The sequence below is a fragment of the Pteropus vampyrus genome, unplaced genomic scaffold (assembly GCF_000151845.1).
Source record: "Pteropus vampyrus isolate Shadow unplaced genomic scaffold, Pvam_2.0 Scaffold25, whole genome shotgun sequence".
NCBI classification, from domain to species: Eukaryota; Metazoa; Chordata; class Mammalia; order Chiroptera; family Pteropodidae; genus Pteropus; species Pteropus vampyrus.
The window spans coordinates 174099-191423 of NW_011888806.1; the positions used below are offsets into that span (position 1 = coordinate 174099).

The window sequence follows — 17325 nt, forward strand, 5'->3', positions numbered from 1 at the left end:
CATGGCTTCTGGGTTTCATATCAGTCTTAGGAAAATCCACACAGTTATCCTAATGGCCACATAGTCTCTTGCATGTATGCATTATATTTTATTTAAATCATCAGTACTCAAACTTTTTGGTCTTATGACCTCTTCATAGTCTTAAAAATTTTTGAGAGCTCTACAGAGCTTTGATTTTATAGATTTTTATCTATTTCCATTTACTATATTAGAAAATAAACCTGAAAAAATGTAAAATTATATATTCATTTAAAAATCCATTACATGTTAAATATTTTTTTGAAAAAATACTCAAAATAAAACATAGTAGGAAGAATAGATTTTTCATTTCTGTTAATCTCTTCAAGTGCCTGACTTAGAAATTAGCTAGATTTTCATAGCTGCTTCAGCATTCAGACTTTGGAGATAAGTTGTTCCAGGGGAAGCATACAAAAATATGACTTCATACAGGTATGTAGTTGGAAAAGGGAGAAGACTTTTTGATAGCCTTTTAAAATAATTATGGGTAGTCTCCTTTGATACTAGGTTTCTTATAGGTTAGTTGTCATGTGGAATCTGAAACCATATCCAAGAACTTTTCCTGCATTGTTACATTGAAATCCATTGGTCTATATTCCAAGGGGAATAAACTTTTTACAGCTACAGAATTTTGCAGCACACTGGTCATTTGGAAAATATTGGTTCAGTGAATTATGCAGATCTTCCAAATATTGATACTTTTTATTATATAGTATTTAAACAATAACATTAATATATTAAACTCATCAAAAATATCTTTACATTTTAATAAGATATCAAGCTCACAGTGGCACACACAGGCTTTCCAACATTCTGATTTTCTCCTGAAAGCTCACATTTTAACCAGCAGGCTCACTCTGTTCGTTTTTGAAGAAATGACTATGGTTTATCAGCCATTCTTTCAAGTAAAAATAGTGTTTCATGAAAAAAATGGCTAGTTCACCTCACAGTGCAGTTGCCTAAGAATTGTATTTTGGTATGCAGTTTTGTACAGATATGAAAAAGGCATGTACACAGATTGAAATTTAATGAAACCGATAATTTTTACTGCTTCATAATGGCATTCTTAACTGAAACTGATTTTGTTATTGTGAGAGTTGGTGATAATAAAGGATACAGTGTCTGTTAGTACAGTTTGATGCCACTGTATCATTCTTGCTAAGGCACCAGCTGATTTACCTACCATTGCTTTTGTACCATTAGTGCAAATGTCAACACAATGAAAAAATAATGTTTTCACATTATGAAAATAGTTTTCCTCATTAAAGCTCCGGTGTAAGGGTTTTGGGTTCCCCTAAGTGTCTGCAAACCATACTTTGAAAACTGCTTAAAAATCCCTGTTGATAGGCACTTAAGATGTTTCCAAACTTTCCAAAATTAAGTACATTCTTATATAAACACTTTTGCCTAATAATCTAATTATTTTCTTAGGATAAATCTTTATATGTTTATTGGCTGAATGCAGTAAAGAAAAAGACAGTTTTATTATTGTTTTATTTTTTAAATTGAGGTATAATTGACATATAACATTAGTGTATTAATTTCAGGTGTACAATATGTGATTTGATATTTTGTATATATTTTGAAATGATCATAACAATATGTCTAACTGGCATCCCTCGCAAAACATAGTTACAAAATTTTTTTCTTGTGATAAGAACTTAGATCTATTCTTAGCAACTTTCAAATATACAATACAGCATTATTAACTATAGTCACCATGCTGTATATTACATCCCCATGATTTGTTTATTTTATAACTAGAAGTTAGTACCTTCCACCATCCCCCTCCCCCACCCACCTCGCCTTGGGCAACAACCAATCTGTTCTCTGTATCTGTGAGCTCACTCTCTCTCTCTCTTTATAAGATTCTACATGTAAGTGAGATTGTATAATATTTCTTTTTCTCTGACTTATTTTACTTAGAATGCCCTCAGGTCCATACATGTTGTTGCAGTTGGCAAGATTTTTTTCTTTTTTATAGCTGAATAATATTTCCGTGTGTGTGTGCATAAACACACCACATTTTCTTTATTCATTCATCCATCGATAGACATTTAGGATGTTTTTATATCTTGGCTGTTGTAAATAATGCTGCAGTGAATATGGGAGTGCAGGCATCTTTTTTTAGTGTTTTTATTTGGATAAATACCATGTGAACTTGTGTGTGTATGTTTAATAAATTTTCTGGTTTGTTTGCTTTCTTTGATAGTGGGTTGGCAAATACAAATTATCAGGTAGATGATAAAGTGTATCTCATTTTTATGTCTGTTATCCAGCATTAGTTATAGAGTTAATGAAATACATACATTTGGAAATCCTGTCTTTGGACAACATTTTTATCAATGAGAAAATGAAATTTTCCTTTGAGTTACCTGATATAGTAATTCAGAGAATATAATTCTACCAAAGATGAATCATCTTGGGATGATAACATTTAAATGTAACTTTGATGTGACATGAGTTTATTTTCAGGGTATTAGAGTAAAACTTTGTTTTCTTCTAACAGAGAAGTATGTACAGATATATAGAAGCTGGTATACAGCATTGCAGAACATATCTCTGGTAGCATTAATAAATCCCTTTATTTTGTTATTTTCCCATTTGTGTGTTTGAGTAAACAGAATCGCATTTAATAATTTCCCCCTTTCTAATACTCTCATTTCTTCCCCTTGGTTTATACCCTTTTGTTTCTCTGAAAACTCAGCTTTCCTGTTCCCTACATTGTTTTCAGGTTAAGTGCTTCCGCTCTCTTTTTCTTAAGTAACTGTGCTTGATTATCATATCACTTAGCACACAATAATTATTCCTTTACTAAATATCTGTCAGTTTCCATGACGGATGAACCTCAGTGGGTTTCTCTGTATAGCAAAGAATCTGTTACGTATTAGGCACAAAATACATACCTTTTAAATGAAAGAAAGCTACTCATTATTTGTGATTGTAATAACATGTAAAAATTTTTACTTATTTTTAATTTTGGTGAAATACACTTAACATAAAATTTACCATCTTAACCATTTTTTGAGTGTGCAATTCAGTGGCTTTAAGTGTATCCACATTGTTTTGCAGCTACCAGTCTCTGCATCTCTTTTCATCTTAGCACTATCCATTAAACAGCTCCCTACTCTCCTTCCTTCTAGCCCCTGGCAACCACCATTCTACCTTCTGTCTCTTTGAATTTGACTACTCTAGGTACCTCATACAAGTGGAATCATAGAATATTGACAAAATGTCTTCAGGGTCCATTCATGTTGTAGCAAGTGTCAGAATTTCCTTTTTTAAGGCTGATTAATATTACATTGTCTGTTTTTACCACATTTTGTTTATTCATATGTCAATGGACACTTATGTTGCTTCCATTTTTTGGCTGTTGTGAGTAATGATGCAATGAACTTGGATGTAAAATTGCCATTTTTTGACATTGACTTTTTGTTTTTAGATGGGCACTCTGGTTTTTTAAAAATGATAAAAGCAAAACTTGGCAAGCAAACCTTCGGCTGATCTCTAAGTTTGATACTGTTGAAGACTTTTGGGCGTAAGTAACTCTTTTAGGATGTTGTTTTATTAGTGTATAAATTTTCATTTTAAGTCACATTTACAAAATGAAGGTAAAGATGAAAAATTAATAAACATCTATAGAATTACCTTTTTGTCTGTCCATCGCCTCACAACTGTTAGAATTGGTGATTATTCCTCATCAAGTTTTAGAAACCTTCAGTCTTGTCATCTTTTAGCCCTGCATGTTCTTTATTTCTTGTCCTGAGGTATCTTTGGCTTCAGAATCCTTTATTGCCCCTAGAACTTTTTGACAACTTGTTGGAACTTGTCTCCTTTCTTGGTTGCCTAGATACTTTTGCCTCATTCTTGGGTATTCCAGAGCTTTGTTAGGTCCTCATTTTTGCAAATTTTTTTTCAGTGTAACCTCTGAGATTTCTTTTTATAGTTATTTTGAGATTTCAAAGGCTGAAGTGCTCAATATTTAGGGTTTGTCAAAGAATGACAGTTTCTGTGATGATCATCTATTAATTTCATTATACTTTGTGATCAACTTCAAGAATAGTTGAAAAATGTTTTTGAGATTTTGTTTCAGATTTAGCAAAAAGTTAAGATCGGGGGTCATGAATGAACCTTTGCATGACTTCAAAATAAAATATAAAATTGTAAAGTCTTTTTCAGGATTTGCAATATTGATTCTCTAAGAACTCAGTTAATTTAGTATATATACTTGAGTATACATGTAGGGAGGAACTTTGAAAACATTAAGATAATGAAGAGCTGTAAATTCCCTAGTGATTATTTAAAATATTCTATAATATGTGTATCTAGCATATTTTTGTATCATTTTTACATATATATTTGATATATAATTGATTTTATATATTTATGAAGTCAATGCTCCTCTTATGTTTTAATGTAACTACTGGAGTGTATTCTGCTCACACAAAAGAACAAATTCAGACAATTCATGTATACTTCCTTCAGGGCAGAATTCTTCTGTATATTTCTAATGCTTCTCCCGTAATAGACATTTATTATGCATTTGAATCACTGGGGAAAAAAACTACAGAATAATTAGAGAAAACTACAAATGGTGAACTAGCCACTTTTTATTGAAAGCATTGACTTTTATTTTTTCTTAAGTAATAGAATTACATTTAAACCCTCAGTATTTCATAGGTCTAGTTGCGTAGTTGACTGGGGTTATTATGTTTCATCCTTCCTCAAAACATCGTGTTTTTTTTTCTATAATTTATTCAAGAGTCCTCTAAAACAGAAAAAGTCTCTAGTCTGTGGAGGAGGGAGGAGCAAATATCTCGAACCATTTCTTCCACTGAATCAGACTTGCATTTATTTAGTTTAGCTTTCACCAGTTTGCATAATTGTGTTTCTAATTAGAACATGGCCCCACACTTTAGTTATATGTGAACAATGTCATTGCATAGTAGATTTTTAATACTATAACTTAGAGATATGAAGGAATCCTTCTGCTTTCTCTAAATATCTAAGTCACTTTATTTTTTTTCTGGCAAATTTAGTGATAACCATTGAGTCCTTTTGGATTCATCCAGTCTATATTGTTAGGATTCTGTTTAAATTGTGCCATTACAAATTCTCATTATAAACTTTATTACTAAGAGATCTTAGAGCAACATGAACAAGAAAGACCTTTTCTACCTTGAATATCATTTAAGAAGGTCACTTCTACACAATCCATTAATTTTATAAAAATAGTGGAGTTAATTCTGTAGTTACTATTAGTATCCAAAACTCTTTTGTTGTCTAGTGGAAGCTGTCAATGATAATGTTTGGGAAGAGTGACCATGAGGTAGTGGCTAACAGACCTTATTTGGTCATATGCTGTCTCACCCAAATTGGATTTGTATGTTATCCTGTTGGGATGTGATCCAAAGAATGCCATACTCTTTCTTAAAACTGTGCTCAAAGTATTCCTAGACTGGGTGAAAAAAACACCAAGAGAATCTGACTAAAGATAAATAGCATCATCCATGATCTGTAGTCACAGCTCAAATCATGGTATTTGCATTTATATTGGTGACAAGCAAAACATTTTTACTCTTGTCAATTTTATAACAATTTGAAAGTTCTCCAAGTGATTACTCTGCTGACTAGTAATAATCTGGAGTTTGGGAACCATCGCTTGTTCTATTCTTGGATACCTTCAAGAATAATAATGTTGGGTTATTTTAGCCATACAATGCTAGTGGTCGAGAAGTCATCTTGCTTTCTCTTGATTTGTCTTTTTGTGTATTTAAAACTGCTCATTAGCCTCATAAATTTTTTAATCTACTTAAAACTACCTCGTACCTCTATTCTCAATTTCTTTTGTATACCCAGGAATGCATTGAGTTAACAAAGATATCAAAATTTATTTTTGTCAAAATAAATTATTAAAAATATTTTCTGAAAAATCATTAGATGTTATTAAGACCTGTTCGGTCTTAATTGACTTCATAGAAAAACAAGTAAACATAAACTTGTATCTTTTTATTTTTATCATATTTTCTAAATATATATGTAAGCTCCTAAACTCTGCATTACATATTTTGTGTTTATAATTGTCTTTTTCTTTTGCCTAGTCTGTACAACCATATCCAGTTGTCTAGTAATTTAATGCCTGGCTGTGACTACTCACTTTTTAAGGTATGCTTAATTGGTGATTTCATTATTTATTATAAAACTGGACCATTCAGATACTCACTAAGAAATCTTGCCAGAAATAGTCAGTGCTCTACTTGGAGAAAATTAAATTACCTTTACTAGGCTTTAGCATAAATATATGTTCCCCTATTATAGTATAAATAATTAAAATTAAATGAAAGTCTTACTTTATGGGCACATACCGTGATTTCAATTCAATCTCTATATATTTAAGTAGACTTAAGTCCAGAGTTTGTCAGGAAATCTTAACGTGGATTTTGTGGGTCCTTGAGATATTTATAAATGGGTTTTATCAGGCAATAGGAAGTAGTGGGGCATTCGTTAATTTGCTGAAATTGCATAAGCATTTTGCATGTTTTCTATGTATAGAAGTGTATGTAGCTTCTCAAAGCTACATTTTCCAGAATGTTCAAGAATTTCCAAATTAAATGAAATGCAAGGTTTGATAGCTAATAAGTGATTAAGTCAGGACGCTAATTCTGCAATCCCATGCCTCTGGCTTTAAGTCTTGTATGCTTTTTTCCCCACTACATCAATAATAGTCTTACTGGGAATGAAGTCCAAAATTGACAGGATGTTACTTGCTATTTCTAGTGATGATCTCTTAAGTTAAAGTAACAATATTGTCTAATGTTGTCTTCTAACCTTGTTAGGATGGTATTGAACCTATGTGGGAAGATGAGAAAAACAAACGAGGAGGACGATGGCTAATTACATTGAACAAACAGCAGAGACGAAGTGACCTTGATCGCTTTTGGCTAGAGACAGTAAGGTTTTAAAATTTTCAAACAGTTTTGGAATACTAAAACTTGATTTACATTATGTTTTATGTTGGTCACTTAATCAAAGAAGAGATAAGGGTGCCCACTCTAGAAAATCTGAGGCAGCAATTAATTTCGTTCTATCATGTGAATCCTGTGTATTTTACATACTAGTACAGCGAAACTCCCTACCACATTACAAATTGACTCATCTTCTACAGCAATCTCATTCTAGTCATTTCATTAACTTCAAAATTACAGAACCTTACATTTTATAAAATGTAAGTTTTTACAGTCCTCTTAAAGTATTGCTTTGTATACTAAACTTTTTAGATCAGTGAAGCAAACAATGAAATTGTAGCTTGATATCATTCAGCTTATTCTTTGCGATATAACCTGAAACTTTTGGCTTCATAGGACATATATTAAATATGAGATAATAAGCATTTTCTGTAGTGAAAAATCCTAAAGCCCAGTCTTTTAGGAGCAGGAATTGTAGTCTCTTTGTATTTCTAGCACTTGGCACAGTGTCTGGGTTATAGTTAGCACTTAATAAATTAAGCAATTAATATTTGAATGAATGATTTTTTTTTTTTAAGAAGGGAGTTTTGCTTTTGGGAGAGATTATCAATAAATACCAGTAAATATCAATAAATACATTAAAAAAATCATTTTAGTTTTGCAAGATGACAAAAGTTCTACAGATGGATGGTGGTAATGGTTACACAGTGTTGTGTGAATATACTTTACCCACTGAACTATACATTTAACAATGGTTAAAATGGTAAATTTTATGTATATTTACCACAATTAAAAAAAAAATGAGAAAGTGTTCATGAAAAACAGCAAGAACAAGAGGCATTTAATCTAAGCAGCAGCATAACAAATGCATATTAATAAAATAACTCATTTTTTATGTGTGTCCTGACATTAATTGCCCGATTTACTGAGAAAGTTAAAACAACTGTAAATGTTCTTGATAAAAGAAACAGGGGAACAAACGAAGTTTTCGAAAGCCAGGAGAGAGAACCGTATACATAATTATAATGTATACATTCAGAAAGCCTACTCTTGATTTTTAAAAACTGTTTTTCAGTTTCGTGTATATATACAAATATATGAGACGTTTGTAGTTGAGTAAGCTGTTTATAATCTATTGGATGTAATTTGAAATTGGGTTTTGTTTTTAAGCTGCTGTGCCTTATTGGAGAATCTTTTGATGACTACAGTGATGATGTATGTGGAGCTGTTGTTAATGTTAGAGCTAAAGGGGATAAGATAGCAATATGGACTACTGAATGTGAAAACAGAGAAGCTGTTACACATATAGGGTAAGTTTTGCTGTTTGTGTGTTTCTTTTAAAATATTAAGATAACTAAAAGCAGAAGTACTTTTTATTTAGAGCTTTAGAAATACTTGGATTTGTAGATCATTATTTTTCTTGTATTTTCATGAACAATTTTATCAGTTTTGGCACGTAGCATTTTATTTATCAAATGAGAATATAAGTCTTTTTCTACTTTAAAAATGTAGTACTAGTGATTAATACTTATAATCAGTGATTTTTTGTGTGTATATTTTATGTATTATGCACGTGTGTACACTGTACATCAAGTTTTTATTGAAATTTAAGTGACACTATCTTGGTTTGGTCCATATTTCAAATGCACATGTGTAAATTTTAAACTTTTTGGTAATATTGTTTACAAACATTGCCTGTTTTTTGTTTTTATTTTTTAGCATCAATGTTAAGTAGAATTTTCTTTTTACATTTACATTAATAAAAGTTGACTTCAGATTTTGTGTTAAAATTAACCACTGTTCATAGATCATAAAATGTTTGGCTTGCCCCTTTGTGATTTTTCAAACATCGTAAATTCTCCTATGAATCCTTTCTGAATTAAAAGGTATAAGGATTTTCCAGGATTCATTCTACAGGTTTCTATAGGAGAATGCAGTTGATTATTCATATTCTCGATCTTTCTGTCAGCATCAAAATGTATTAATTGTGAGAATTTCATATTTATTTGAAAACGAGTTAAAGAAATTAAATATGAATTTCTTTCCTCAGGAAATTTTGTATTTATGTCAATGTTAAAAGTTTTTGAAATTTTTATGAAACATTTGTCTTTAGTTTTTCAAGGACAGATTTTATCTTTTACCCATCCAAGTTACATGTGGATCAGTGCTTTTGCTTTCTGGTATTTTTAATGATTAAGTATAATTGAAGGGAATACATTGTATCATAATGTAAATCTGATAATGGTGATAATTTTAGTTTTCATAAAATTGGTTTTAGATGCCTTAATTGAAGGAATGTAGTGAAATCTTCTGGAAGATGGAGTAGGAATAAAACTATCTTATGTCATATTGGAGAATTTAGCTCCATTAAAATGTATATCCTTTCATTTTTATTTAATTGTGGTGCTTATGTTTGACATTTTGCTATTTTTTCTTAGAATAAAGAACTAGATTCCTGACTTGACCTACGATACCCTGTGATCTGTCCCTAATTTTACCTTTTCAATCTTATCCATTTTTCTTATTAGCTGTAGCCACACAGCCTTATTTTGGTTCTTCATATTTCAGATATGCTTCATTATCTTGTATTATACTTTTGACTTCATGACTCTTAAAGGAGAAATTTCTCTAATTTCACAAATGAGATTAGCTCATTATAAAATATCACAGCCCCTATACCTACCCTCTTTGTCACTTACCATATTTTGTTCCTAAAATTGATGCACATCTTATTTGAAAGTTTGGTTGTAGAGTTATTTCCTGAAAATATCATAAATTGCCTTCAAAATTTTTAATTTTCATGTCTGCATCTTGTCAGTAGTAGGTATAAGTGTAAATGTGCAGTAACATATATACAGTATTTATTAGAATTTATATGTAAGATAATTGTAGCATTTTAGATCAGAATTAAAATAGACATTTTCATGGTATTGATTTTGTTTTTTATTTTAATTATATATGTGTTATAGCTTCACCATGTGTATTTGCAATTATTTGTAAATAATAGAAATACTACAAACATTGAGCCCAGGGACTCCCTGCTTTGCTTATTATTGATTTATTATTTATTATTAATTATCACAGTACTTGATACATAATAGACTCTCAAATATTGGTTAAGTCGTTAACCAAGATTGTCGTGAAAATGAAGAGTAAATTTTGCTAAGAGGAAAAGAGTTTGAAATTTCTTATCTCACTCTCTAGATATTTTCTAAATATAAAGAATAATACTGAATTCAGTGTGTTGTGTGTGTGTGAATAAAAATTAATGGTGACTTTTCTTCTTTTTCTTCTTCTAGGAGGGTATATAAGGAAAGGTTAGGACTTCCTCCAAAGATAGTGATTGGTTATCAGTCCCATGCAGACACAGCTACTAAGAGCGGCTCCACCACTAAAAATAGGTTTGTTGTTTAAGAAGACACCTTCTGAGTATTCTCATAGGAGACTGCGTCAAGCAATCGAGATTTGGGAGCTGAACCAAAGCCTCTTCAAAAGCAGAGTGGACTGCATTTAAATTTGATTTCCATCTAAATGTTGCTAAGATATAAGAGAAGTCTCATTCGCCTTTGTCTTGTACTTCTGTGTTCATTTTTTTTTTTTTTTTTAAATTTTGGCTAGAGTGTCCACTTTCCCAATCAAAGAATTACAGTACACATCATCCCCAGAATCCATAAATATGTTCCTTGCCCACTCTGTAATAGCTTAGTAGAATTACCATTACAAATACATTTTACCCATCCACAATATTAAAAAAGAACTTGCATATCTATACCTTACAGGAAAATAATTCTGTTTATGTTCCATTGTATGTGGAAGCATATTTTGCTGGTTTGAAAGAGTATGATGCATACAGTTTTCTAGCAATTTTCTTTGTTTCTTTTTACAGCATTATCTTTGCTGTACTCTTGCTGATGGCTGCTAGATTTTAATTTATTTGTTTCCCTACTTGATAACATTAGTGATTCTGATTTCAGTTTTTCATTTGTTTTGCTTTTGTTTTTTTCCTCATGTAACATTGGTGAAGGATCCAGGAATATGACACAAAGGTGGAATAAACATTAATTTTGTGCATTCTTTGGCAATTTTTTGTTTTTTTGTAACTACAAAGCTTTGCTACAAATTTATGCATTTCATTCAAATCAGTGATCTATGTTTGTGTGATTTCCTAAACATAATTGTGGATTATAAAAAATGTAACATCATAATTACATTCCTAATTAGAATTAGTATGTCTGTTTTTGTATCTTTATGCTGTATTTTAACACTTTGTATTACTTAGGTTATTTTGCTTTGGTTAAAAAATGGCTCAAGTAGAAAAGCGGTCCCATTCATATTAAGACAGTGTACAAAACTGTAAATAAAATGTGTACAGTGAATTGTCTTTTAGACAACTAGATTTGTCCTTTTATTTCTCCATGTCTATAGAAGGAATTTTTATTTCTTATTGCAAGGCAGTCTCTTGTATCTTCTCTTGTAGTATCTTCCACGTGAACAGCATAATAACCTAGGAGAATTGTGATCTTGGTGCATCACCATTTGATTGGTAGGAATAGTAGTTGTAAAATTTGGTTGCTGAATTGAGATAATCTTCTAAGTGTCAAATGATAGCTTAGGGAAAGAGTACAGGTGGTGGGAGCATTATGATCGAATTTTGTTAATGTTGCTGTCTAAGAATGGAATAAATAGGTATGAAGACTTATTTATTGATAAATTGGTGTAGTATGGTTTCATGTAAACTTGAAAATTTGATCTTTGTAGGCATCATTTGAAAGCAAATTTGAAAACATTTTTGCCTATAATATATAATTATGTATTTCAGATACCATGAAATGAAATATGGCTATCATAGACAAAAGAATAAGCTGAATTAATAGGTAGACTGCAAATCATTAGTTGAGAGGAAAATTTGTCTTTAAATGGTGATTATGAATGAAATCATTTAGAAATGGAAAAGCTTGACAAATCTTATAAAAAATAAACATGAAATTAATAGTATTGATTTCATTTAAGAACTTTAAAACAGCTTAAAAGGTACTGCAGGCTATCATCTGAGTACTCTAAATACCACAAACACCTCTTGTTCAATATTCTAGAAATACTGACTCTTGTGTTTATAATCTCAGTGTAGCTAATATCTGCTGTTTAAGCTTGGGTAATTGGTTAAGGCGACTTACTTGTTGATATGTGTAGTTGTGAGCACTTCAAGAACTTAAAAGTGGTGGTGGTGTGTTGTCAGTGGGTAGGATTAGAGTTATTAGTATATTAGAAACGAAGTCTCTATTTCCTTAATTCTAAGATGCAGTCCATTTTAAGAAGCATCAGCTTTCAAGAATGGAGGAAGAATAATGTATTGAATGTACACAGTTCTAAATTTTTAAAACTCTAATTTAAGTCTTTTTCCCAGTTGGTGGGGAAGAATGATAAATCATCTGAGTCACTTTTGGCAAACGCCACTTAAGTATTACAGTGACTTGCAACTTTTCATAATTTCATTGACTTTTAAATATAAGATTAGACTGTACATGATTTTTTTCTTTCCCTGTCCTATAGGATGTTGTAAATATTTTTTCATAATAGAGAATTAAAATAATCTTTGACAGATGAATAGTAATTCATTGTAGGGATGTGTGATATTACATTTAATCAATTTAATTGTTAATCCCAATTCTACAGGAGGATTTGAGGCATACTATGTAAGAATTAAATAATTACAGTACTTATATAGTACTTATTATCTGCCAGGCAGTATCTGAGCACTTTACATGCACTTTAACCTACACGATAACCTTTTGATGTAGATGCTGTTACTCCCTTTTTACAGATGAAGAAATAAGCAGTAAGGATTAACAGTTTTTAAGTTGCAAAGTATGGATTTGAGTCTTAGAAATTTGGTTCCAGAAATCCTGTAAATCACATTACACTCTCTCAATAGTGTAGACTCTTTATCTGGTAGGCAATAGAAAATGCACCAGACTTACGTAGTCAGTGTATAGGCATACAAACATTTCATTTTACTTCCTTTGATAATGAAACTTATAATAGATGGAGAGTTCCCCTAGGTTCATTCTGTTAGCAGTATACTAAACTAATCATTTGGGGAAGTTTCGAGAACCAGCAGACAGTGGTATAGGAGTTTATAGGCATGTAGGTTAAATATATACTTTCATATACAATTTTAGGTGTCTGTCCTATTACCCTCTATGATAAATGGCAAAATTTTCAGATTGATAGGAGTTGAAATTCTTAAATGCCAAAGTTTACATTTAAAAAATAATTTTAATTTACTAAGGCAATGTGGTAATGCAATGTTTTATGTTTCAAAATTAAAACATTAATGACAAGTCTATGCTACTTTTTAATCTCTTAATTGTTATTAATTGTCTTCATTATTTCATTGGGGAAGAAAACTGAAATTTCTTACTAAAATCTCGATTTTAGGTCAGATTGACAGTAAAAATCAGAAGTAGGCCATTGCTATCCAGTGTCTCTGTGGACTAATATGGAAGTCGAGTGTGTCTAGAAACTTATACAGCGATTTGATATTGCCATGATGTTAAAGTATGGTCATTTTTCTAGTAATTAAAAAATATATATTTTGCGAAAGTATGGTTTTGACAGTGCAATTTGAGAAACACTACTCTTAGGTTGTTATCCTCAGTTGTCAAAGCCAGCTCATTTGCCCAGTAATCCCTAAAGCAATTGAGTTTTTCATCTCTCCACTCCTCATTTCCTCACAACTAATGAACTTGGTGTCAAAATTTCAGTCTTAATCTGTAGCATCTTGCAGTAATATTTTGTGGTATGCTTATTATGAATTACAAATTAAGGCAGCCTACCTAGTATCTTAAGTGGTTTTAGACTTTAATATTCTTGTGACTGTTTCTTGCACAACTAGGAGCAAAAAAACCCCAATCATGACACTATGTCTTTTCCAATTCAGTTGAACCAATTTTCACATTTTAATTTTGCTCCTTTTACTTTAGAACTTATAATTCTTTATAGTTTTGCACTTCAAATGCACTTTGTCTCTACCTTTCCTCAAAAAAAATATGTATTGATTACCTCTCTTTGCTCTAGGTGTGGGCAGAAAACAAAATGGACTAGCGCCTGCTCTAAACTTTTAAAAGCAAACATTATTCAAAAATAATTCTCTTCATAAGTTTCTACGAATAGTTTTTGTTATTGAAATTGAAGTCCTAGGGTTTGTATTACTGCAGATTAGTAGTCTAGGGGTAAATACAAAATGAGGTGGTTTGCTCTGAAGACCCTTCCTGCTCTAACATTGTATCTAAACAGATCATATAGGAGGACTTGGCCAAACCCTCAACACTGGAAATTATAGCTTTTGCAAGACTTAATTTCTACTTTATATTACTGAACTCTATGATTTTACAAGTGAAGTTTTGTGGCTCTTTTTTGGTTATGTGATTGCACTTCTTAAAAATTCACCATTCATTTAACATACTTTTTGAGTATGAGGAAACATTTTAAGTGTGATTTGTGTTTGCATTGGTGTGGTTTTATAGATAGCAGTCCTCGCTTTAACCACCTTCCCAAAATACTGATTGTTTTTTTCTTTGTTTGACCAAACATAATATATGCTTATTTTATTTTCACTACAGAAGAGTAGAAGGTGAAAATTTCCTGTCTTCCGTCCTACTCTTCTTTTTCAAGGTACCACCCAAATTTCTTAAATTTTCTCTGCATACACCAGATATATGTATGTGTGCGTGTTGTGTAACATTTTTATTTGGACATGTAATATTGCTAGCATTGTTTTCTCATTTAATAATCTTGGACATTTTAAAATGTCATAGTGCATGTGGAACATTTTTGTTAACTGTCTAGTGATCCATTATATGAATATATACCTTATTGGAGGACTGTGTTCCTCTCTTCTTTCTTTCCTTCTTTCCTTGTTATTTTTACCTTTACATTTCCCCAGTGTAAGTGGTAGTCTTATCTGTATGCACTGTGATTTTTGGTGTGTGTAAAGAAAATGGCTTTTCTTTAGAAGTACTGAGTGGCACTCATTTTCTACCCCTTTCACACCCAGACCATTTTAATTTACATACATGAATCATCAGTTTTATGATCGTGTTATTCTACAGCACTACTTTGTAAGTTTTGCAATTTTGATTCTCTTTTTTTTTTGGCTTGGGGTTTAATTGTTTTAATGAGCCAACATTGTTATAAATACAAGTAAAATAGTTTATTTGCTAGACTGTACTTTTCCCAAAGATAAGCAATTAGCTAGTAATTCTGTTTTAGGTTTATAAACACTGGAAAAGCTTGAAATCAGATACAATGATATTGGACCTAGTTTTGTTTTTAAGCCTTGTAATAAATTTAACTTCACAGCTTTTGAAATGATAGCATTTCCCAAACATCTTTATCTTGTAACCAGTTCATCTTGTCATTTGTTTTTATTTTTAAGGATATTATTTTTTACCTTTATTTTTGTCTTCAACCTTTGACTGAGTTTTGGGTGAATAGTCTGTGCGTGATTTCTGACATTTTGTTTGGGTGTGGGGTACGCAATAAGTGTAGCATAAGGTTTATCGCAACTTGACCTTGCTCTGCTTTGTCTTGTTATGTCATAGTGTAAATGTATTGCATACACATTTGGGTCTTTAAATATTGCAGTGTCCTGCACTTCTCCAAGTACAACGAATTTGTAATTGAGCCAGAATGATATTTAAGGGAATCATAAGTTCCTATTTCACTTACTTTTTCTCCTTTCAGGAAATGACTATTTACCTCCTCTTAATGCTTTTTTAAAAAATGCTGCTATTTGTAAGGGTTCTGTCTTTAAATATATATCTGCCATCTCTACTATTCTTAGGTTCTCCATCTTGTCACTTTATTTGTGACAGTGACTTTGAAATCTGTGTCTTCAGCCATGACCTTCCTCTTGTACTTCACATCCATCCTTCTTTCTGCCTATTGGACTTCTGTCAGGGGCCTAGTTCATAGGCCATATTTGACCTGCATTCTGTTTTGTAAATAAGGTTTTATTTATTAAAGTATGGCCTCACCCATTTGTTTACATAGTTCTATGGCTGTTTTTCAGCTGCAGTGTCAGCATTGGCTAGTTGTGACAGAGACTGGCTGGCCTGCAATGCCTAAGATACTTACAACCTGGCCTTTATAGAAAAAGTGCTGACTTTTAACTAAATGTTTTGTAGTGATGTTGTTGAGAAATACCAGATATCCTCTTTCCATTTCCTTTTCACATTTGGCAAACCCTTAACCTCATTTCCACCTGATGGCTTTATCATCAGTACAGTCAACTAAGTGTGATTTGCATCATTATTCCTTCCTCTCACCTTCCACTTAGATAGTATCTCTGAGGATACTGCAGTTTCTCATTTTCCCTGTTACTGTCTGGGTTCTTACGCTAAGACATCCTAACTGACCTTCCTACTCTTTACCCATGTCCTGAAATGCTCGTTATCTGCAAGTTAAGGCTTCTTTTATTGCTCTTTGGAAAGCAGCAAGGTAACCAGAGTTCTCTCAAACTGGAAAATACTGGAGCATATGTACTTGTTATTGAAGTGATAGTTGGTGTTTTAAATTATAAAAATGATTACAAAGTGATTTCTGAATCCAGCAAAACTTGTTTTCACTCCGTAGAACTTGGACTATCTTACTCATTTAATTCCTGTATTACCTAAAGTAGCATGTGGTGTGCATTTATTTGTTCCTTTATTACAAAAAGTAAAAAAATGAAAGGGGAGAAAATGTGAGAAGATTAAGCTAGAAGTAAGGTTAGTGTGTGAAATGCATTCCATAAAGCCTCTTCTAGTGACCAAACGAAAAGGGAGAAGCAAGTCATTCAGAGATGATGACGTCATGCTTGGGCAATGGCCATTTGTGGGACACAAGTTTTGCTCTAAGTTATCTGACAAGCTATGCTATAGGAAGACAGTATCCAGTAGATATTCCACAGTAAGATTAAAGAAAAAACAGCCCCCTGCTCCAGAAAAGCACACACATGCTTTGGAGTCAGACAACCTGAGTTCAAATTCTAGTTTTGCAATCTGTTAGTTATTCTAGTATGTACACACTATTTGAGAACTCTGTTGATCTGAAACCACTCCATGGATTGCATAGGCTGAGTGTCCTTGTATTCCCAAATTAAGAGCCTCTGATTTAGTGAGATGGTCATGGGTACATAAATCCTTAAATCAGTGGTTCTTTATGAGACACAACACCCCATATGCAAAAGAAAATAGATCATTGTACACTCTTGATATCCTGAAGTGAAATTCATTGGTAATTGAACTTGCTTACCCACTTTTTAAAAGAAAATTATTAAATTCCCCAACTAAAGAATAGT

At 31.8% G+C, this 17325-nt stretch overlaps 1 protein-coding gene across 1 annotated transcript in view; it reads left to right on the plus strand.

Annotated features, from left to right (window-relative positions):
• Positions 1 to 11374, plus strand: part of EIF4E (eukaryotic translation initiation factor 4E) — a 34422-nt gene extending 23048 nt beyond the window's left edge. Inside the window, exons 3-7 of the mRNA XM_011356247.2 lie at positions 3461 to 3556; positions 6120 to 6183; positions 6855 to 6968; positions 8154 to 8293; positions 10283 to 11374. Coding sequence (XP_011354549.1) covers positions 3461 to 3556; positions 6120 to 6183; positions 6855 to 6968; positions 8154 to 8293; positions 10283 to 10397 — 529 coding nt within the window. The 3' untranslated portion in view covers positions 10398 to 11374. The remainder of the gene's footprint in view (positions 1 to 3460; positions 3557 to 6119; positions 6184 to 6854; positions 6969 to 8153; positions 8294 to 10282) is intronic.
• Positions 11375 to 17325: the final 5951 nt, after the last annotated feature.